This window comes from Zingiber officinale, chromosome 6A (assembly GCF_018446385.1).
Source record: "Zingiber officinale cultivar Zhangliang chromosome 6A, Zo_v1.1, whole genome shotgun sequence".
NCBI lineage: Eukaryota > Viridiplantae > Streptophyta > Magnoliopsida > Zingiberales > Zingiberaceae > Zingiber > Zingiber officinale.
The window spans coordinates 138,986,096-139,008,800 of NC_055997.1; the positions used below are offsets into that span (position 1 = coordinate 138,986,096).

The 22,705-nt window shown below is 38.2% G+C and overlaps 2 protein-coding genes across 4 annotated transcripts; both read left to right on the top strand.

Moving 5' to 3' along the window:
* Positions 1-313: 313 nt before the first annotated feature.
* On the top strand, positions 314-10,761 carry LOC121998315 (pectinesterase inhibitor 10-like). The gene is made up of 2 exons (XM_042553173.1): positions 314-675; positions 10,470-10,761. Exons 1-2 carry the CDS (start codon positions 351-353, stop codon positions 10,610-10,612), a joined length of 468 nt encoding a protein of 155 aa, XP_042409107.1. The 5' UTR covers positions 314-350; the 3' UTR covers positions 10,613-10,761.
* Positions 10,762-14,859: 4,098 nt separating this feature from the next.
* Positions 14,860-21,704, top strand: LOC121998316 (histone deacetylase 1-like). Of its 3 annotated transcripts, XR_006116477.1 has the most exons (8): positions 14,860-15,653; positions 18,292-18,732; positions 19,207-19,437; positions 20,729-20,820; positions 20,901-20,973; positions 21,189-21,257; positions 21,351-21,591; positions 21,668-21,704. XR_006116477.1 is itself a non-coding variant. In XM_042553176.1 (7 exons), the coding sequence occupies exons 1-7, from the start codon at positions 15,123-15,125 to the stop codon at positions 21,348-21,350; spliced, it is 1,440 nt and encodes a 479-aa protein (XP_042409110.1). In that variant the 5' UTR covers positions 14,860-15,122; the 3' UTR covers positions 21,351-21,704. The 3 variants fall into 3 exon arrangements, 2 of the variants coding, with proteins under 2 accessions (XP_042409110.1, XP_042409108.1); XM_042553176.1 differs by having other exon boundaries at positions 21,348-21,704; XM_042553174.1 differs by having other exon boundaries at positions 21,351-21,704.
* Positions 21,705-22,705: the final 1,001 nt, after the last annotated feature.

Genomic DNA, 22,705 nt, shown 5'->3' on the forward strand with positions numbered 1-22,705 from the left:
TTTAAAGGGGAAAAAATAGCAATGTAAAGGATTTTGCATTTCCATTGAAGATATGAAGAAGATGAAACCATTCATATCTGTAACTTTTCTTTAGAATCCCACACACAAACACATCAACTACTTCATTCCCGCCGCCGGCCCGCCCTCGTCTTGTTCGCCTCTTAAAAATTAAATATAAATTTAAAAATGTGATAATTTAGCCACGTTGATTTTTGGATCATTTTTTGTTGCCCCGAGAAGCTTAAATCGGATCGGACCTTGATCCGTTAGAGCCACGTTGACCCGATATCTCAAGTGGAAGATGGATCAAGTTCTCAATAGCTGCTGCCTATCGATGACCATCAATCATCATGCTGCTGTCTCTCGCTCTACATCCTTCGTGCTATTCCTCCTCCGCCGCCGCCGCCGCCGCCGCCGCCGCCGCATCATCTTCCTCCCCCCTTTTCGTACGGCCACGCTTCCGCCCTGCTGCTAGCCCTAACGCTCATCATCTCCTCCCTTCTTCCTCCCCTCCCTTGGCTAGCCGGACTGAGGCTAATTCTCCTTTCCACCAGCTCCGCCGTTCCTGCGTTGACGCACCTTCGAGGCCCTCTGGCCTCAGGTTCTGCCCCAGAAGCGCCTCTAGACCCAGTCCTCCTCCTCCTCCTCCCGGGGAGGATCGAAATTATATAGATGGTAAGTATGTCTTTCTCAGCTCCTCCATAATTATTAGTTTGCGGGAGTTTTTCTCCCGTGCTCTGTTGCCGTGACAATGGTGCTCTGTTTCTAACAATAAGAATTATGAAATATTGGATTGAGATTCGTGATAGTTAAATAAGAAAGAGATTCCGATTGCTAATAATTTGGGATTGAACTTTGTCCTTTGTTTGCTAGATTATTTTTCATGCTTTGAATTCTTCATTTTTGAATTGTGGTTATCGTTTAATTGGTTCCAGACAATCTCTAGTTTGCTTCCGTGATTTATGTAAAGTTAACGGACGTGCTCGAACCAGTTGTTTCGCTCTTAAAGAACATGTAATTGTGCAAGTAGCCTGGGGATGTGAATAGTGAATGAAATGGCCATTGCTTATACAAAGATTTATACTGGAAAATTGGAAGATATATCGGTATAATGCTATACCTAGTAAAGTGAATTAGGTTTTTTCCCCAACAAGATTCAGACGTGTTTAGAAGAATGAAGGGTAATTGTGGCATTAGGGAGAGATGATAGATGCAGCAAAACTTATGTGGTCGAATGTTGATAGCCTTCACAGAACACTTTAACTTTGGAAAAAAAAAATAGGATATTCAGATAGGAAATAGTAATATTTGGGCATTTTACCTAATCTGCAATCAATAGTGCCGAATGACATGTACTCGAACTTACCTAGTTATAGTTATTTTTCAAGTCTGAAGTACATCAGTCCTATAGGTTTTAAAGTTTTCATTGACTGGCACCTTATGAATCTCAATCTGAACTGGTAAAAGTACTTTATATAATGTTGTATCAACACCTCAACTCCTGTAATTGCAAACAATCTACATCGATGGAATTATAATCATAAAGCATACATCAATTTTTTATTCTTTGTGTCAGTTTTTCTGAAGCTTAAATCAAGATTTTTATGAGAGTGAGAGCTATTAGGCTGACAATCATAATTTCTTCTTTTCTTGACATTTACGGACATAGATATCTCATCCATGATTATGCCTTCTTTTGGTGAAAGTTTCTTATCTGATTGGTTTCCTTATTTATTTTGGTATCTATTTTTTGCATACTGGGATTTAGACCATAACTAATAAGAGTTGTTAGTTCAACTGCTTGAACAGAGTTGCTTATACAAGAAATTTATGGAGGTGTTGTTATGTAACGTTCTAGGATAGTATTTTTTTTGGATGTTTTATGTCTTTATGCATTCAGCTTAGTTCCAATACTCTTACCATAAGGCCTGATTAGTCAAGCAACTGCTTCAAAAAATTTTGCTTCATCAATCATTTGATGATATAGCCTTTACTAGTGGCGATTATTTTTGAAACCACTGATCAAAAAATAAGTCTGATGAATTTTGTTAGCTAGTGCTTATTTTTTACTAAAGGGGAGCCTTGGCGCAACGGTAAAGTTGTTGCTTTGTGACTAAAAGGTCACGGGTTCGAATCCTGGAAACAACCTCTTGCAAAAAAGCAAGGTAAGGTTGCATACAATGGATCCTTCCCCGCGACCCCGCATGGCGGGAGCTTCGTGTTCCGGGTTGTCCTTTTTAGTGCTTATTTTTTACTATTGAGGGTGCTTTTTGTGTGAACTCTCTTACCAGCATGATTTATCTAGAAACCCCGAGTACAGATGAGTTAATCTTAATTCATCATTGAACTGCAAAAGGAGTGCTGCTACAAAGTCCTTTCTTTATGTTGGATATTGGGGCCTTAAATGGACCAAAACGATTTAGAGGAAGGAAGCCATCAATTGTTGAAAGTCGTAATTGACTTCAAAATTGAAATCTACGATTCGCGTAGATAGATTTAGACTATTAATTTGCTCAAAACCGATTAAAGGTGAATGAGAAATTAATGTTTAAAGTCAACCCAAAATAACATTTGTTATTCATTAATAAAGTGCATAGGAGAATAGTCCCACATCGGAAATTCTCGATGTGTATTCTCTACTTATTAATGAAGATGTGTTAATGGAGTTAACACAAAAAATAAAAGGACAGGTGACCCCTTAGCCCAGGGCGAGCAGGTGCTCGCACCTGTGAGCCCGCCACCCGCCACGTGCGCACGTGCGCAATGGGCGCTTTGTAGGCGCACTATTGAGGAGCTTAAATTTATGCTCCAGGTGACATTGCAGTGCCTACGTGGCACTCGGGTGAGGTGTCAGGCTCGTACCTGACGTGGCAGTACCTATGCGGCATCCTCGTGGGCAAAGGGAGATGACTGGACAGTTGACTTAGGGAATGGATGGCTACCGTTGATCAACGTTGATCAAATAGGTATGATGGATCGCTTGTGATGCGATCTAGAGCGTTGGATCGCAAAGAGTAACGATCTGACGGCTTGGGATGAGACTTGATCTGAAGCGTCGAATCAATGGATCCAGATTCGATGGCCGATGACAATAGGCGGGATCTGAGGGTCACAACTCCTCAGATCTGATGGATGAGATTGAAGTGGGCTTTGGAGAAGGGTTACAACCCTTCAGAATGGATGATCTAGATCGATCCAGCCCAAGGAACACATCCACTCACCCAAAGGACACTCAACCTCTTCTTTCAGTATAAATAGAACCCTCCAGATGATGGAATACTCACTCAATTCTCTCTTCTCTTCCTCAAGCATTCATCTCATCTTGTGCATTCAAGAGTCTAAGAAGTCTACTAGAAGGTTCGCTGGTCTCGGAAGTCGGAGTGTTACGATTCCGAGACGTTCGTCGTCGTTGTATCTTGGGAACGAATTGCAACAATCCGTTAAGCACCGTAGCGGAGCAATATCGTTTACGGAGATAGTGTCGAACACTAGCCTCGACGATCAGCTAACCGCCACGTGCTACGTGAGCAATAAACGATATTTCGTAAACCGATATGGCTACCAATGACGTTAACGATTCCGACCGCTGTTCGACGGCCGTTCCGACCGCCATTCCGACAACCATTCCGCATGGAGAAAAGCCGGAGAAATTCACCGGAACCGACTTCAAAAGATGGCAACAGAAGATGTTGTTTTATCTAACAACGCTAAACCTTGTACGGTTTTTGCACGAAGACACGCCAGCCGCTACGGAAGGAAGTAAGGCTGCTAGCGATGCGTGGTCTCATGGAGATTTTCTGTGCCGCAATTATATACTCAACGTCTTGGACAACACGTTATATAACGTATATTGTTCTCTGGAGACGGCAAAATCTTTGTGGGAATCCCTTGAGAAGAAATACAAGACCGAAAATGCTGGATTGAAGAAATTCATCGTCGGTCGATTTCTGGATTTCAAGATGGTGGACTCAAAAAGCGTCTCATCTCAAGTCCAAGATATGCAATTAATACTGCATGATCTGGACGCCGAAGGCATGAAGCTGAACGAGACATTCGCAGTTGCTGTGGTAATTGAGAAGCTCCCTCCGTCATGGAAGGATTTCAAGAATTACCTAAAGCACAAGCAAAAGGAAATAGGGCTGCAAGACCTGATCCTGAGGCTACGAATAGAAGAGGATAATCGAAAGTTATCCGACTCCAGAGGAACCAAGCGGACTATAGACGAAATGTCCAACCTGGTCGAGCCGAACGCCAAAAAGCCGAAGCAGTTCAAAAGGAAGGCTCAAGCAAAGAAGTTCAAAGGCTCCTGCTACAACTGTGGAAAGGCAGGACACCTATCCAAGGACTGCAGACGCCCAAAGAAGCCAACCAAGGGGCCAAAGGATGTTGCGAATCATGTCACAACCTCTCTTGAGGACTTGGATCTCACTGCGGTTGTATTTGAAGCCAACTTGGTGGATACCAACCCGAAGCAGTGGTTCATTGATACTGGAGCAACTCGTCATATCTGTTCCGATAAAGCAATGTTCTCCAAGTATACTCCGATAAATGGCAGGAAGCTCTATATGGGTAATTCCACGACGTCGCCAATTATTGGACTCGGAAAAGTTGTTCTGAAGATGACGTCCGGAAAGGAGCTAACACTCATTGATGTACTCCATGTTCCCGACATCAGTAAGAACCTAGTTTCTGGAGCGGCATTGGTCAAGGCCGGATTTAGGCTAGTGTTCCAGTCAGACAACTTTGTACTTACGAAGAATGGTGTCTTCGTAGGAAAGGGGTACCTAGAAAAGGGTCTATTCAAAATGGTTGTAATGCCTGTACTCCGAAATTTTGATGGTAATAAAATAAATGCTTCCAGCTATGTTGTTGAGTGTTTTAATTTATGGCATGATCGACTCGGACATGTGAATAATAATACTCTCAAACATCTCGTCAAATTAAATTTATTACCAAACGTCAATGTTGACGGAACACTCAAATGTGAAGTGTGCGTGGAAGCGAAAATGACGAAACTACCTTTTCATTTGGTGGAAAGGACGACAACTCCTCTAGAGTTAATACATAGTGATCTATGTGACTTGAAATTTGTGCAAACTAGAGGAGGTAAAAAATATTTTATTACTGCACAAAGTTCTGTTATGTCTTTCTTTTAAGAAGTAAAGACGAAGCCCTAGAGGCATTCAGAACCTATAAAACAGAAGTTGAAAACCAACTTGACAAACGAATTAAAATAATTCGAAGCGATAGAGGTGGAAAATATGGTGCACCGTTTAATGAATTTTGTACAGAATCTGGCATTATCCATCAAACAACGGCACCTTACTCACCTCAATCAAACGGTGTTGCCGAACGTAAAAATCGGACACTAAAAGAAATGATGAATGCCTTGTTGATAAATTCAGGCTTACCTCAAAACTTGTGGGGGGAAGCAATATTATCGGCAAATCACATTCTCAACAGAATCCCTCATAAGAAAATGATAAAACTCCATACGAACTATGGAAAGGCCGCGAGCCATCGTACAAATACCTGAAAGTGTGGGGGTGCTTGGCAAAGGTCGAAGTACCTAAACCAAAGCAAGTAAAGATCGGACCTAAAACGTTCGATGCGATATTTGTCGGATATGCCCATAATAGTAGTGCATATCGTTTCCTAGTTCACAAATCAGATATTCCTGATATACATGTGGGAACAACCATAGAATCTCGAAATGCGATATTCTTTGAAAACGTATTCCCAAATAAAAAGGGAAACGTTGAAAGTGATAACAACGGAAGTTCAAACAAAAATGACGTTACCGAACTTAGCTGTTATAAAAGGACTATTGACAATCAAAGTGAAGAGCCACGTCGTAGCAAACGGGCTAGAGTTGAGAAATCGTTCGGGCCAGATTTCATGACTTTCATGTCAGAAATGGAACCAAGAACATTAAGTGAAGCTCTCTCTAGACCCGATGCTCCAATGTGGAAAGAAGCTGTCAATAGTGAAATTGAGTCTATCATGAATAATCGTACTTGGGAATTAGTAGACCTTCCTTCTGGTAATAAACCATTAGGTTGTAAGTGGGTACTAAAACGTAAGTATAAAGCTGATGGATCAATTGACAAGTATAAGGCCAGACTTGTAGCCAAGGGGTACAAGCAAGAGGAAGGCCTTAATTACTTCGATACATACTCACCGGTGACAAGGATTACGTCCATACGAGTGCTAATAGCCATTGCAGCACTGTATGACCTTGAAATACATCAAATGGATGTTAAGACTGCATTCTTAAATGGTGAGTTGGAAGAAGAAATTTATATGGAGCAACCCGAAGGGTTCATGGCTCCTGGAAATGAGAAAAGGTGTGTCGACTTGTTAAGTCGTTGTACGGACTTAAGCAAGCGCCTAAACAATGGCACGAAAAATTTGACAAAGTAATGCTGTCAAACGAATTCAGAATAAATGAATGTGACAAATGCATTTATGTCAAAAACACACCTGAAGGCTATGTAATTGTCTGTCTATACGTAGACGACATGCTAATAATGGGCAGTAATCATGATGTAATCATGACTACAAAGAAAATGTTGACCAGAAATTTTGATATGAAGATATGGGTTAAGCAGATGTTATATTGGGAATTAAAATTCTCAGGACATCAGAAGGGATAGTTTTAACACAATCCCATTATGTAGAATCTGTATTGAAAAAATTCAATGCGTACGATCTCTCTACAGTGAAAACACCTATGGATCTAAGTCAACACTTAGCGAAAAACCATGGTGAGACCATATCGCAGTTGGAATATTCTCGGATAATAGGCAGTTTGATGTATCTCACAAACTGCACACGTCCAGATATTGCCTGTACGGTCAACAAACTGAGTCGTTTTACGAGTAATCCAAACGACACCCATTGGAAAGCATTGATGCGAGTTCTCAGATATTTGAAATATACTATGAACTATGGATTACATTATGGAAAATATCCCCTTGTATTGGAAGGATATTGTGATGCTAATTGTATATCAGATACAAAAGACTCCAAATCCACTAGTGGATATGTATTCATGATCGGTGGGGGAGCAGTATCTTGGAAATCCACTAAGCAGACTTGCATTGCTCGGTCAACTATGGAATCCGAGTTTATAGCACTAGACAAAGCAGCTGAGGAAGCTGAATGGCTGCGGAATTTCTTGGAAGATATTCCTAGCTGGGTGAAACCTGTGCCTGCCGTACTAATCCACTGTGATAGTCAATCGGCGATTGGAAGGACACAGAGTAATATGTATAATGGGAAGTCACGACATATACGTCGTAGACATAATACCATTAGGCAGTTGATCTCGAATGGAGTGATTGCAATCGACTATGTTAAGTCCAAAGATAATTTGGCAGATCCTCTAACGAAGGGGTTGAGTCGAGATCAAGTATACTGCTCATCAAGAGGAATGGGATTAAAATCTACAACTAAAAAAGCGGTAACCCAACCTTGTTGACTGGAGATCCCAAGATCTTGGTTCAATGGGACAACGAAGTTACAGAAGTTGTGGTCCAGCACATTAGATAGTTTATCTCTATCCCAATCCTAGGATGAATTTGTGCTGTCCTACCTCATGTAGTGAGGTTAAGCTTATGCTTTTAGTGACTTCTATACCTGATAAGGTGGAGTATGGTAGGATACTCTTGATAGAAGTGTCACCTATGTGAGTGTGAAGACAGGCCGCTTAAACACTCGTGAATCCAAGATGGTATCCATGGCCGAAACGGAACCAACCATGAGAACCTAAAGTAGGTGAGATAGATCTCTGTGTGGGTGTTATTGTCTAAGTATACACCAACAGCTGAGCAGTTCAAGACATCACGTTCACTGCGCAGCCTAGTATACTCGATAGCATTTCACTACGGAAGGTTCAAAGCCACAAGCTACCTCTCCCGATGCAGTGACTTATCGATTGGACTCTTGTAAAATGTCAGCATGCATACACGCATTGCATTAATTTCCATTCATGTGGGGGATTGTTGGATATTGGGGCCTTAAATGGACCAAAATGATTTAGAGGAAGGAAGCCATTAATTGTTGAAAGTCGTAATTGACTTCAAAATTGAAATCTACGATTCGCGTAGATAGATTTAGACTATTAATTTGCTCAAAACCGATTAAAGGTGAATGAGAAATTAATGTTTAAAGTCGGCCCAAAGTAACATTTATTATTCATTAATAAAGTGCATGGGAGAATAGTCCCACATCGAAAATTCTCGATGTGTATTCTCTACTTATTAATGAAGATGTGTTAATGGAGTTAACAAAAATAAAATAAAAGGCAGGTGACCCCTTAGCCCAGGGCGAGCCCGCCACCCGCCACGTGCGCAATGGGCGCTTTGTAGACGCACTTTGCACTTCGCACGTACGCATCGTCGCGAGGAGCTTAAATTTATGCTCCAGGTGACATTGCAGTGCCTGCGTGGCACTCGGGTGACGTGTCAGGCTTTTACCTGACGTGGCAGTGCCTATGCGGCATCCTCGTGGGCAAAGGGAGATGACTGGACAGTTGACTTAGGGAATGGATGGCTACCGTTGATCAACGTTGATCAAATAGATATGATGGATCGCTTGTAATGCGATCTAGAGCGTTGGATCGCAAAGAGTAACGATCTGACGGCCTGGGATGAGGCTTGATCTGAAGCATCGAATCAATGGATCCAGATCCGATGGCTGATGACAATAGGCGGGATCTGAGGGTCGCAACTCCTCAGATCTGATGGATGAGATTGAAGTGGGCTTGGTGAAGGGTTACAACCCTTCAGAATAGATGATCTAGATCGATCCAGCCCAAGGAACACATCCACTCACCCAAAGGGCACTCAACCTCTTCGTTCAGTATAAATAGAACCCTCCAGATGATGGAATACTCACTCAATCTTCTCTTCTCTTCCTCAAGCATTCATCTCATCTTGTGCATTCAAGAGTCCAAGAAGTCTACTAAAAGGTTCGCTAGTCTCGGAAGTCGGAGTGCTACGATTCCGAGACGTTCGTCGTCGTTGTATCTTGGGAACGAATTGCAACAATCCGTTAAGCACCGTAGCGGAGCAATATCGTTTACGGAGATAGTGTCGAACACTAGCCTCGACGATCAGTTTGTATACTCCAGAAGCTACCCGGAGACAACAGTTTATATGTTAAAGTTCAGAAATAAGGTTAGACCATTCCTAGTTTGTGTCCTCAACTTGGAACAAGAAGTAGTTTATCCATCTGTCAGATTTGCTAGGCTGCACCACCTCTGGGCGACGCTGTCTAATTAAGATCACAGTTGCAAAGAATTCAAAGATAATCAGCTTCTAAAATGCCAAAGAAGTCTTGGTACATTTGAGATTGTGTTTGTTATGTCAAGGCATGTAGGTCATTCTTTAGCTGGTGACAGCTGATGCATAAACATTGAATTCTGTAGATACTGCACCATGGTAAGTATTTAAATAGTGCAAACTTCTATTCAAAAAAATGTGGAACCGTCACATTAATGGCTCCCCTACAATGGCCCCACGTCATATGGAGGGAGGTTCAATAGGAGCATAGGTGGCAAGTGCATGGCAGGGCTTCTATAGGCGGTGAACCCCTAGGATCAACTTACCATGGAACATGTTCCAGGCCCAAACTAATATAGCAAACAATCAGTTAAGTGTGTGTTGTATTTCATTTTAATTGGCAAAGGCTTTTAAAACTGAACTGAGTGGGTGACTGCTGGCTCTCCCACTTCCCGATCTTGCTATATGAGCAGACATGCTAGTCAATGCTTCTGAAACTGAACCGGAGGGTGAACTGCTCTTATTGAACTAGTCAAAAATCCAGTCCAACCAGATCGATAAAAAAAATGGAACAGGAAGAGTTCTGCTTCAGGTTCCCGTGTTAACTAGTTTGACCTGCTGGTCCAATACAGTTTAGAAAACAGTGATGTTAGTTTGACCATTTTTTTGGTGACTACCGACTACTTGGATAGAAGATATTAAGGCATTTACATTTCTCACTCTCTGTTCCTTATCCTTTTTTTCATTCAAGTAATCAGATCCTAAAGATTTATAAAATATGTACAAAAAAACAAATCCAAATACTTGAGTGACGATGAGGGTCAAACAAACAAATAAATAGATGTAAGAAAAAGAAAATTGAATACGGATTAGGGTTAGGGAGCAGCCTATGATCTTTTGTTCTCTGTTTTGGTAACATATGCTTCTCTGTTTCAAGCACAAAAGACATTTCTATTTTTATCTTTTTATTTTTTAAAAAAAGTCAGATCATTTCTTTACCCTACTCTACACTTAGTTGCTATAGCAACTCATGCAAAAGTTCACTTCACGACATCAAATGGCGCTCTATGTAATATAGGTGGCATCCAGTTCCAGGCACTTAGCAAATTTACCTTTCGTTTTATTCTTTCTTCATACTCCTTGAAAGGTGCTCAATAAGTAATGTGATATTGTATTGCACAGGTATGCAGACAACCTTGACACGGATCCAGGATAGGCTGCGAATCTTCTTTGCTGTTCTTTTCTGGATGTCCTTGTTCTTCTGGGCAAGTATATACGATGGAAAAAATGATGCAAAAAAGAAGGGGCCATGGTTTCGAAAGTGAATGCAGGTCAAACCTTGATCAATATGCTACCTTATTAGTCTGAGTAGAAGAAAAAAAAAAATTCTCAAAGCTTTTACATTTTATAGTGTCAGTAGGTGTCAAATAGATATACAATGTGAATATATTTGATTCCAATCATTGTTAAAATTCAATTGGGCGGTTGGCAGAACAATCTTTATATTCATGTTTTTCATGCAACCTGTGAGTGGTTTTTTGATGCTACTCTTAAGGAATATCTTTCTTTCACCCCGATCAACTGCCTTGGCAGCATTAGAATTGTCGGAACTGTTACTACTTGGAGAAGCTGTGGAAGTTGAGAGCTCCATCTCTTGTTTGATCGATTGGTGTTGATTCCACGGTACAACTCTCTTCTGTCTCTATGCTTTTGCAGCCAAGAATCATAAGAGAGAGACCTTGACTATACCTTGAAGCTGAAGAAGAAAAGAGTCCTCCCACAGCTAATAGCATTGCAGATGCTGGTCATCAAAGGTTTCTTTTCGCATCTTAGATGCTGGTCATCAAAGGTTTCTTTTCGCATCTTAGCTAGGGGTGTAAATGAGCCAAATTGCTCGTGAGCTATTCGAAGCTTGATTCGATAAAAGTTCGTTTGAACTCGTTTAATAAGACTCGTTAAGATAAACAAACTAAGCTCAAGCTTCACAATATTCGGTTCGTTAGCTCGTAAACATATTCGTTAAACTCACAAATTAACTTTTAAATAAAAACAATAATAGTTTTGATAGTGAATTTATAGATTTTACACTCTGTTTATGAAAAATGTAGACAAATATATTAAATTTATTTATTAGAATAAAATTATAAATTTTAATAAGAATATTATAATTTTTTAAAAATATATAATTTAATTTTAATAAATATTTAAATTTATAATTTATATTTATTAAGCTTGTTTAGGTTCGATAAAAACTCGAATAAGCTCGTGAACCATGAATATATTCGTTAAATAAACCTTGAGCTATCGATTATAAATAAGTCAAATTTAAACATCCAAGAGTTCAACTCGGTTCGACTCGATTACACCCCTAATCTTAGCTGAGTCTTTCCTGAGTGGAGATAGCATTCCACCATTTATTGTGTCTTTAATGTTTACTGATCTCCAGAATGGCGAACAGTTTGTTCATTGACGTTCTGAACTTTTTTCTTGGCAAAAAATGAATTGAGAGATCGATGGAACACATGCACAGAAACATTTGCACTACGGCATTCTAGCAAACTTTCTGAAGTTAAATCTTGCAAAAGAAATTCTTCCTAGTGATTGTAATATGTGTGGCATTTAGATGAATGCTGAATCTGAAGTCGTCTAGTTAATTCTTTTTTAAAACGATACAATAAATGCCATAGATTCCTTGCATACAACCTAATCGCCATTCCTCCCATCTTGAACAAACATTACATGATCGATACGAAGCCATCTGAAGCGAGAACGGAAAACACAAGATTGTGAGATATGGGGAAAATGCTTCCAGCCAAAGAGAACTACAATCCATGCGAAATTATACCTGATGAATTCCATGTGAGATAAATATTTGCTTTAATTATGCCTAATTAAATAAAATATTATTAATTATAATCTTTTAAAATAGATAATTAATTTTTTCTTACATCCTACATGCAAAGAACGAAAAAAGAAAGTTTTTTTTACTTTACCTACTCAAATTGAACATGGATACAACAAAATCATTAAAATTCATTTTTTTTAATGATTTTATCTAAATCTAAAAAAGGAGAAGGTGAGAGAGTCTTGGTGTAAAAAGTATCGGATGATTAAATTTGTATTTTAATTATGATAAAATATTCAAAGTTAAGGTTATTTATTATCTAACAAGTATGAATGAATTTACAGAAAAATCTTAAGTGTTCTCAAATAAAAATCTTAGTGGATTCTAGGCAGATGGAAACCCTAGGGGATGGTAACTCTAGGTTATAGAAAACCTTAGCGGGAGGTAACCCTAGGTCCCAGGAGTAGTAACCCTAAGCTATGAAAAATCCTAGGGGGAGGTAACCCTAACTCCTAGGGGTGGTAACCCTAGGTCATCGAAGTCTTGACGGGTCAAGCACTTTGGGCGAAATTCTAGAGTCGAGGACTCTAAGTGAAAATCCTGGTGGTCACGAACCAGGTGAAAGTCTGGACGGATCGTGGAGCGGATGTTAAGCATGAAGACCTGAAGTTTCGGGCACTGAGTAAAAGTCCAGTCGGTCTGGAATACCAATCTGGCAAAAGGTAAACTCTCTTGAGAGGAGTAGATGAGGGCACGCTCCCCATTGAGGGAACAGTAGGTGCCAGTTCAACCTAGGGTTTCTGATGAAATTCGAAAGTCAAAATCGGACAGTCCGATGACTATCAAAACGGATTTTACTTCACATGTTATCTATCTATTTTCTAACGCCTGTTTTGCAGGAGACTAATACTTTTACAGGGTTAGGTTGGCTTTGATCGGTCGACCGAACTTGGCATCGGTCAATCGAACCTCCAAGCAAACAGATTAGATTTCCAGCAAGCTAATCGGGTTCGACCAAGGGATCGGTCGACCAAACCTAGGATTAAATCGACCGAACCTGGGAGTTAATCGACCGAACTTAAGGTTCAATCAACCGAACATGGGTTCAATTGACCGAACCTAGGGTTCAGTTGATCGAACAATGGATATACATCGACGTGGTCGAGCCGAGTTGATCGGACCAGATGAGCTGTGGATCGATCGACCGAACGAAGACTTCTATCCAAGTAGCAAAACCTAGACGGGAAGCCGGGCCGATTCAAGCATGATCGGTCGACTGAATGGTGGGATCGGTCGATCGATCAGCAACGAGTCAAATTTGATCCCGAGATCAGTGGATCTAGATCAGGTCTACCTTGGCTATTTAAGGAGGGTTTGACCAGTTACTTCGACAAGACACTTTCTAAGATCAAGAACGAACAATTGCTGCTCTACTTCGACAATCGACAATGACTTTATTTCTATTGTTGTCGGTAACTTTATTATATTGCTGTTATACTTCAAGTTTGTAATCTTTGTTTGAACTATTAGTAATTGCCCACAAAAAACGATCAACGATCGCGGGCCTTGGAGTAGGAGTCGTTATAGGCTCTGAACCAAGTAAAAGAAACCTTGTTAGCATTACTCCTCGTCTCTTTCTATCTTCCGCTGTGTTATTCTGTGTTTTCCGAAACAAGTGAAAAAGCTATTAATATTATTCACCCTTTCTAGCACATATCGATCTTACAGAGAGTTGAGTGATTGGACACATCAAGGAGACGAAGAGAACCCTCCCTCTCTGAGTCTAATATTTTAGTCCTGATTTTTGGTCCTTTTTATAATTTGCATAGATTATGATAAAAATTCAGTTAAAATTGACTGCAATCTTCTTTGGATTAACCTTCCCACCTAGATTATAGTTTTAGGTCGAGTTAGGCCGCCAAAGGTGATTGATGGTTGGCAGATTGTATGGTACCAAGCAAGGGTGCCCTGCCCACCGCCGATGGTCTCCAATCTCCTGGCTCAATCCAAAATTATAACTTAGGGTGGAAAGGTGAACCCAGAGGAGATTGTAGCCAATTTTGGTTGGATTCTGACTACGATACGACATACAAATTGCAGAAGGGACCAAGAAGAGATCAGAGATTGCTGACCAGAGGATCCGATCTCTCCCTCTTCAGACAGTTTGGATTGCTTGATCCGTAATCTCTAGTCCCATCTTGGTTCCTTCTCTCATTTGCACTTTGGATACCGTTTTATTTATGTTCAAACTTCTATGAAAGACTACCTAACTTATTAGTGACACACTTAAAATGAAATTCACTTTATCAATGCTCAAATCTACAAAATTTAATTAAAACATTCTCACTTACATAAAAAGAATAATGAATTCATCCGAAAAAAAGATAAAAATAGACAAACTTTAACTACAAACTATCTAAGTGTGTCACTAATGAGTTAGTTAATCTTTTAGAAAAGTTAGAGGATAAATAAGATGATATTCCAAGTATAAATAAGAGAAGGGGCAAGAGAATATTAGAGATTGTTGACTAGGAGATCCGAATGCTCTCGTAAGATGGTGACTAAGGATTGATAAGCAAAAAAAAAAATTGAAATAATTTTAATCAAATAAAAAATATTTTGAATATAATACTTTTAATTAAATTAAAAAATATTAAATAAATTTTATAGTAGTTATGTCTCTAGTAGTTATATATTCTACTAACTAGCGTATTTGTTGCAGACATTATTTTAGCATCTTATAAACCCTAATTTTCATTCCCCCCAACAGAAGCACTTGTTCTTCTCGACGATCCGCGCATCGTTGATACTTGAATACCATTGGCACGCCAATCAAATCTTCTTTCCGGCTAAACAAATAAGAACCCAAACCCTCATCTTTCACTTCACTCCCTTGTCTCCCTTCCCTTTCCTCGCTTCTCTCTTTCTTGTTCGAAGAGGAAAGACAAATTGAGGTCCAGGAGTAGGATTTAAGGCGAAAGAAAAGGGATATGGAGATCGGTGGCGGCAACTCCCTGCCGGGAATCGGTCCGGCGGCGAAGAAGCGGAAGGTGTGTTACTTTTACGACCCGGAGATCGGGAACTATTACTACGGGCAGGGGCATCCGATGAAGCCGCATCGGATGCGGATGACCCACGCGCTGCTCGCCCAGTACGGCCTCCTCGGCCACATGCAGGTGTACAAGCCCAACCCTGCCCGCGACCGCGACCTCTGCCGTTTCCACGCCGACGACTACGTCACCTTCCTACGCTCCGTCACCCCCGAGACTCAACAGGAGCAGATCCGCGCCCTCAAGCGCTTCAATGTCGGCGAGGACTGCCCCGTCTTCGACGGCCTTTACTCCTTTTGTCAGGCCTACGCGGGCGGCTCAGTTGGTGGCGCTGTCAAACTCAACCATGGGCACGACATTGCCATCAACTGGGCTGGCGGCCTTCACCATGCCAAAAAATGCGAGGCCTCAGGTTTCTGCTACGTTAATGACATCGTGCTAGCCATCCTCGAGCTCCTCAAGCGCCATGAGGTGCGTCCATTTTTTTTGTAGATTCCGAGGTTTTCTTTTCTTCGTTCTTATTTTTCGATCTCCATAATGGGTTGTGGCTAATAATGTTAAGTTGTTAATACTCATTGGCAAAAGGCGAAACCCTCGCCCTCAGGGCCCCCGCCGCACCCTGCCCAGGGTCATCACGAGGGAGGTAAATCACGGTAGCTCGGTGGCAAGTACGCAGTGGGCCGAGACTTTTTACACAGGGATAAGGAATAAATCCCCGTTACCCTGCGGACTCGAACCCATGTTCTCAGTGGCAAACTTCCACGTCTTTACCAGCCGAGATAACCCCGTGGGGCTAAGTTGTTAATACTCATGCTGTTATGACTAGAGGTTGCATCTGTTCCTATGTATTTCTTGTAGATTGGGAAGATCTTTCAACAATGAACATAGCGGTGGCAAAAATATAAATAGGTATTCATTAACACTTCAATTCATACAGCTACAAGTAGGTAACTGAGGAACTTTGTTGCTCTCATAGGATGACACGCTAGGTCCTCAAGTCAGATTGGGACTATTTTGAGTTTCTGAGCTGCATTAGATTTAGAACTTACTTCTAGATATATTTTTCTTTATAACTATTCTGAACTAGCTTTGATATTTCTTTGTGTTGTTAGAGCAATAACAGTTCCCTGATTCATATGCAAAGATGGCTTTCGCCTTACAGATTGCTTTTTGAGTTGTTAAGCTTTAGTAGCATGCAGATATAAATTGATGGTCACCAAAATGTAACCATCATGACATTCATTCCTAGTTTTATTGAATCACCATTACAAGTGTCATCATGGACGTTAGGATATTACTTTCCTTACTTTTTTCATGCAATGGTTTTATTATTCTAGGACATTTGTATACAATTTGGATGTATCACATATTGTGTAAAGTGAAATTGTATACATGCCCCCACATAAATGGTATTTTAGGTTACTGAGAGTGAATAATATGAAGTTCTATTAACATATCACCATGTTTTATATTCCATTTTTGGACTAATGCTATGTTTCAACTCAATGCTGACATGACTTCCTATTGGAACTCTATGCAAGGCCCGTGAAGTTTTTTTCACTGCCTTATCGGATCTAAGAAAAATCAATCCTGAATCCAGTTTTTGTATCATGATCTTGTTATATTAAACTTAAATTTTGCTAGATTTTTGAAGCTAACCTACAAGTTCTCTTTACATCTCTAAGATTCTTTTGCTTATTTACCTATTTTTAAAAGAAAATACTGCTGTTAAGATGCATGTTCTCTCATTTATCTGTATAGACACATACACACACAATGCACATATACAGAATTAGTTGTGTGCATGAATAAATTATAAACATATTTGCACAATCACATCAGTTCCATCAAAAGGTATATTTTTTTCTTCCTCTGAGTTACCTTTGGAACTTAAAAAATACAGTAAACATGGCATCTATTGACCTGACTATTTTTGAACAGTTGATCTTGTTCAAGCATACAGTAATTGTTCCGTCTATTGACCTGCCTATTTTGATTTGATGAAAAATTGAATGTTGTTTGATGATTGTATATATATGTATCTAAATCCTCAGAAGTGGAATCTTAGGCTGCAATTATTTTGGACAATTTTTCTGGTTTCCTATATTATTTTATAATAAATTATTCTTTTATGTAAATGTGTAAAGGGCTGTAAACAAGCTAAGCCGAACCAAGCTTTGGGATGTTCAAGCTTGTTTGATAAAGTAACCGAGCCGAGCCTAAAATGAATCAAGCCATTGAAATGATTGTTCAAGCTTTACTTGGTCTACTTTTTATGAGATAGAGCTTAGTTTAAGCTTGGCTTGAGCTTGGTTCGTTTAGATGTTATCGAACTCTCAATTCAAGCTTGTTTGATTGTTTGAAACTTTTGCTTGTTTGATTGATTATTGAGCTTGTGTTAATTTTGAACTTGTTTGTTCATTTTAAAAATTTCTTTGTTTATTAAGTATATTGATAAGAGTTTTATTAATGAACATGGTTTGTGAACATTATTCACGACTGTTGTTCATGAACATTAACAAGTTGAACATATATGTGTTCAAACTTATTTGTTTAGTTTAACGAGTTGTTCAATCGTATTTATTTAATTGATCTTGTGTGTATTGAACGATTATAAATAAGTTCTTACCATATCGAACACCTAGCTTGTTTATGAACGTTTGGTTCATTTACAACCTTTATGCGTTTGATCATAATTTTTCAAAAAAAAAAATGAGTACAATCAAAATAATAAATAAGTAGTTTTTTCTTTACCTTTTTTGGGAGATCAATCATTCTTTTATAATAAATATTTCTTATTTTATATAGAGATGAAAAAGACTGGAACAAATATATCCCTTTTCACTTTTCATTTTTTTGGATTTTAATTTTTATCTTGGGAAAGGAAAATTAGGAAAATTTTCTGGAAATAAACAGCCTTAGGATTTCTGCAACGTCTCAAAATTTTGACCTAGAGAGAGCCTAATCGTTCACTTAACTATACTGCACTATTTCCATTCTTTTAGATTGATTTGACTGACTTAACAGTGGTCATTAGCTTGTTTCAGTGTTCTCCTAATGTCTTATATTTTTGTTGTTTGACCATAAATTTTTATGCACTCATCTACAGCGTGTATTATATGTGGACATTGATATTCACCATGGAGATGGTGTGGAGGAGGCATTCTATTCCACAGACAGAGTCATGACAGTTTCATTTCATAAATTTGGAGACTACTTTCCTGGAACAGGAGACATACGTGATATTGGATATGGGAAAGGGAAATACTACTCACTCAATGTCCCATTAGATGATGGGATAGATGATGAGAGCTATCAATCTCTCTTCAAACCTATCATGGGAAAAGTTATGGAAGTTTACCAACCTGGCGCCGTGGTCCTTCAGTGTGGTGCTGACTCGTTATCCGGAGACAGGTTGGGATGTTTTAACCTTTCCATCAAAGGTCATGCCGAATGTGTGAAATACATGAGATCTTTTAATGTGCCACTGTTGTTACTTGGTGGTGGTGGATATACTATCAGGAATGTTGCTCGATGTTGGTGCTATGAGGTATTGTGGTAAACAAACCCTCTCTTTCATTAAATTGCCGAATCATCTAGCACCTTTTTCCTGATTCACATATTTTCGATCACTGAACTATGAATTTTATAACATTTTCTAGAAACAGCACATATACTATTTTATTGTTGTTCCATTTTGCTCACTACTTATTTATATCAACATATACATAATCATGTAGGAAGTTTTTTAATGATTATTCAGTTTTTTCAGCATTGTAAGTGTAAAATTCTTGTTGCTTTGTAATTGTACTTTCATTAACAATATGTATTGTTTGGATCTGTTCTAAAACACCTGATAAAAGTTGCGTTCATGGACAAAGCAATCTGTTGTTATTGTATGTTAATAAGCACAAGTTAAACTTCCTCATCTCTAGGTGTACTTTATTTGCCTTGTGTTATATCAATCCCATCTCATTGGTACTAGTTTAATGTGTTCTAACTTTGTTCGATCTCACTTGGGCAGACTGGAGTTGCCCTTGGGTTAGAAATTGATGACAAGATGCCTCAAAATGAATACTACGAGTATTTTGGACCGGATTATACTCTTCATGTTGCGCCAAGTAATATGGAAAACAAAAATTCGTATCAGCAATTGAATGATATTAGATCAAGGCTTCTAGACAATCTCTCAAGGATTCAACATGCTCCTAGTGTCCAGTTTCAAGAACGACCTCCTGATACAGAGATTCCTGAGGTACTTCTCACTTAATGGAACGTCATGTTTTTGAAGGTTGCGTTATCTTTGATCTGATTTTATGACACTTCTCTTTTATGGTTGAAGTTTATTTGGTACCTCACTATAACTTTACATGTAACCCTGGTAAGAGATGATTGAGCATGTCTTATAAAAAAACAAATAGATGGGTCATTGGAAAAATCATGAAAAAAGTTTCTCTGGTTTGTAAGATAATACTTATTAATTATCAATTCGTCTTCTGATTCTTATTAATTGTAGAAAAAAAATACACGCAACCTATGAGGATTTGATGATGATGATGATGATCATCATCTATGATTGTTCCATCGATCTGAGGATGGTTGTATGGATCGCCCCTCAATGAGCTCTTTGCAATACTATATCATCATTTGTCATCTAGTATTTGAATATGTGCAAGGCTATAGCACTAGTAATGTTCAAATTAATTAAATTATTATTATTAATTTTTCAGTTTACTTTCACTTTGCTCGACCTTTTTCACTTTCCACTCTGATAGTTTCAAAGTTAACCATAGAATATATTGTTACCTTTGAACATATCCATACAATGTCAACCTAATTTCTTGCATTTTATCAATCTTTGGAGTTGTATCTAGTTGCTTCCAAATAATAGTTTTTTTATATAAATAAATTGTCTATTTAGCATTTTCATCTCTAATAATTAATATTTTGTATGTCTTTTGAAAATTAATTAAAGAAATGATTCAATGAGCATTTCCTGTGTTAGCTGTGACCATTGGAATCAAAAGTGACATATCGACTTCTGCATGTGTCTATGGCACTAGAGGATACTTAGCTTCTTCACCTGTTGAATACATTGTTGATTCCACTCTATGTAAAGCTGGCTGTATCCATAAGCATGTTGTCAAGGAAAAGATGATATTGGATCTGAATATAATAATAGTAAAATTGATCTGTTAACAAGGTCGAGGTCAAATGAGTTGTTTTCTTTACACCAAGCATTAACATGGCATGTGTTTTCACCAGTAGTTGTGCCACTTCCTGAATGAATATGAAATCCAAGAATTGTTCTGAACCTGATACCCACTACTATACCCCTTTAATCCTCTACTTTTGAGTAAATATCAAATCTGAGGCAATGCACCTTTATTTGGAACCACTTTACTATCTCTTTGGATACATTTGATACAAACATAACAACATGTTTCTTATTGAGGACTTGTTGGATTCATAAGTACATATAAGAGCTTAGCATGGGAATTATATGGTTAGCTGTTTAAGAGAGTAATTACTTTGATGATATCCAGCCTGATGAAGATCATGCAGATCCAGAGGTAAGGCATGATCCTGATTCAGACATGGAGGTTGATGACTCCAAGCATCCAGATGAGTCAGTAAGGTAGTTATTTTGTTACTTCTTCGGCTTCTTTTCTCCATCGGACCACTTTATGCATTCTCCTGACTCATGTTTGATTGCAGAAAACCGTTTCCTATTAATATCCAGAATGTGAGAATCAAGAAGGAAACCAAGGAAGGTGATGTAAAATATCAGGTACATTATTCTGATATGTTTCCCCTTCACTTTTAAACATATGAAAGTATATCTTCTGTATACAGAAAATTTATTAATGATTTATTTTGCTGTATATGGTCATCTTACTATCATGTATAGTAGGCTGGCATTTCTGATACCTTAGTTGAAGGGCTGAGCATTTTCTGGATTTAATCACAAATTTCGTTGTCCTCTTTGCCTTTGTTGATTTTCAGGAAGATCAAAAAATTACAGATCATTCGAAAGCTGTAGAAGCAGTTGTCGAAGAAATCTCTGGTTTCAAGGTAGCATGTATATCCGATGAAAAGCGGCTTCTAATCATAGACGAAATTTGCTGGAAGTCTTATTGGTTTTTGTTTTTGGTTATTGCATAGTAGGCTTCTGATGTTGGATCCACGGCGATAGATGAACCCAGGAGTATAAAGATGGAATTGGAGAGCAAGATTAAGTTGTCCGATGCACTAGAAAGTGCAGGCAAACACCAGTTTTAGTTTTGACTTGGCGTGGGTGGACAGTTTTAGTTAGCGCCGGAAGATCACCCGCACTATTTCATGCTAGTACCGCAGATTTGGAAGTCCAGTCTGGTGTTTAAGATATACATCTACGAATGTGATTCTGGTATTATACTGTTTAAATTGAAACATTATGCTTAAACTATCTATTTACCAATGTGATTCTGTTATTATTTGTACAGGCAAATTGAAATATTATGCTGAGAGGTTCCTGGCAAACTCAGAACACAATTTCTAGTCCACCATGACCCTTTTGTAGTTGTTAAATCATCACAATTTTGGTTCAAAATTATTTGGGTAAAAATTAAAAGGGTTTGTCAAATTAAATAATGTAGTGAATGTGATGAAGTTTATTTAGGTTGTTTTGCTCATTGAATTTTTAATTAGGTTATTACTTTCTAATAAATAAAATCAATATAAAATAATAAAATTATTGTAGAAAATAAAAATTAACAATCATATAGTAGTTATTTATTAATCGTCGATCATGATTAAATAATATTCATTTGTAATGTAATGAGTGTTATGGATTGTTTGTTTATTGAAATATTATTTTAATGAGGTTATTACTTTTTTTAATAAGCAAAATGAACATAAGATGATACTAGAAATAGAAATTAGTAACTAGTTGTTAGATATTGTAGTAATTATCTATTAGCTTCTAAGCAGTCGATTGAGATAAGAAAATGTTCATATTTGAAGTATAGTAATGTCATGAAATTTTAATTTGTTTTATTTATCAAAATATCATTTAATTATATTATTACTCTCCAATAAATAAAAACAACATAAAATAATTAATAACTTTGTTATAGAAGCTAACAACCAGCTACTACATTTGGGACTATGGTATAATGATTTGGGATTATGTTATAATGATAAGGTATTTAAGTTGTCATTCAATATCTACAATTTAATCCTTAATTATATCATATGTTACACATAGAAGTTAGCAATCAATTATTACAACTTAACTTTTTAAAATTAGTCTTAGATAGTTTAGTTTAAATGGGATGTGTATTTTACTTTAATTAGAAAAAGAAACATCTATTTGATAATTTGTCAAATGATGACGCTCTTTTATTTTTGTCCAAATTATTTTGAGTCTTTTGATTATTAAAATACTTATAAGCCATTTGCATGCTTGATTTGACAGTGCTGATTCGGTCTTCATTTTCCCAGCTCGATGCTTTGTATTGCTCTTTGCTTATATCAACTGA

Excerpts from the sequence above, each read along its gene's own strand:
- LOC121998315 (XM_042553173.1), top strand. The coding sequence starts at position 351 with ATGCTGCTGTCTCTCGCTCTACATCCTTCGTGCTATTCCTCCTCCGCC. Across the intron at positions 676-10,469 it reads GGATCGAAATTATATAGATG|GTATGCAGACAACCTTGACA; the intron begins GTAAGTATGTCT and ends TGTATTGCACAG.
- LOC121998316 (XM_042553174.1), top strand. The coding sequence starts at position 15,123 with ATGGAGATCGGTGGCGGCAACTCCCTGCCGGGAATCGGTCCGGCGGCG. Across the intron at positions 15,654-18,291 it reads AGCTCCTCAAGCGCCATGAG|CGTGTATTATATGTGGACAT; the intron begins GTGCGTCCATTT and ends ACTCATCTACAG. Across the intron at positions 18,733-19,206 it reads CTCGATGTTGGTGCTATGAG|ACTGGAGTTGCCCTTGGGTT; the intron begins GTATTGTGGTAA and ends TCACTTGGGCAG.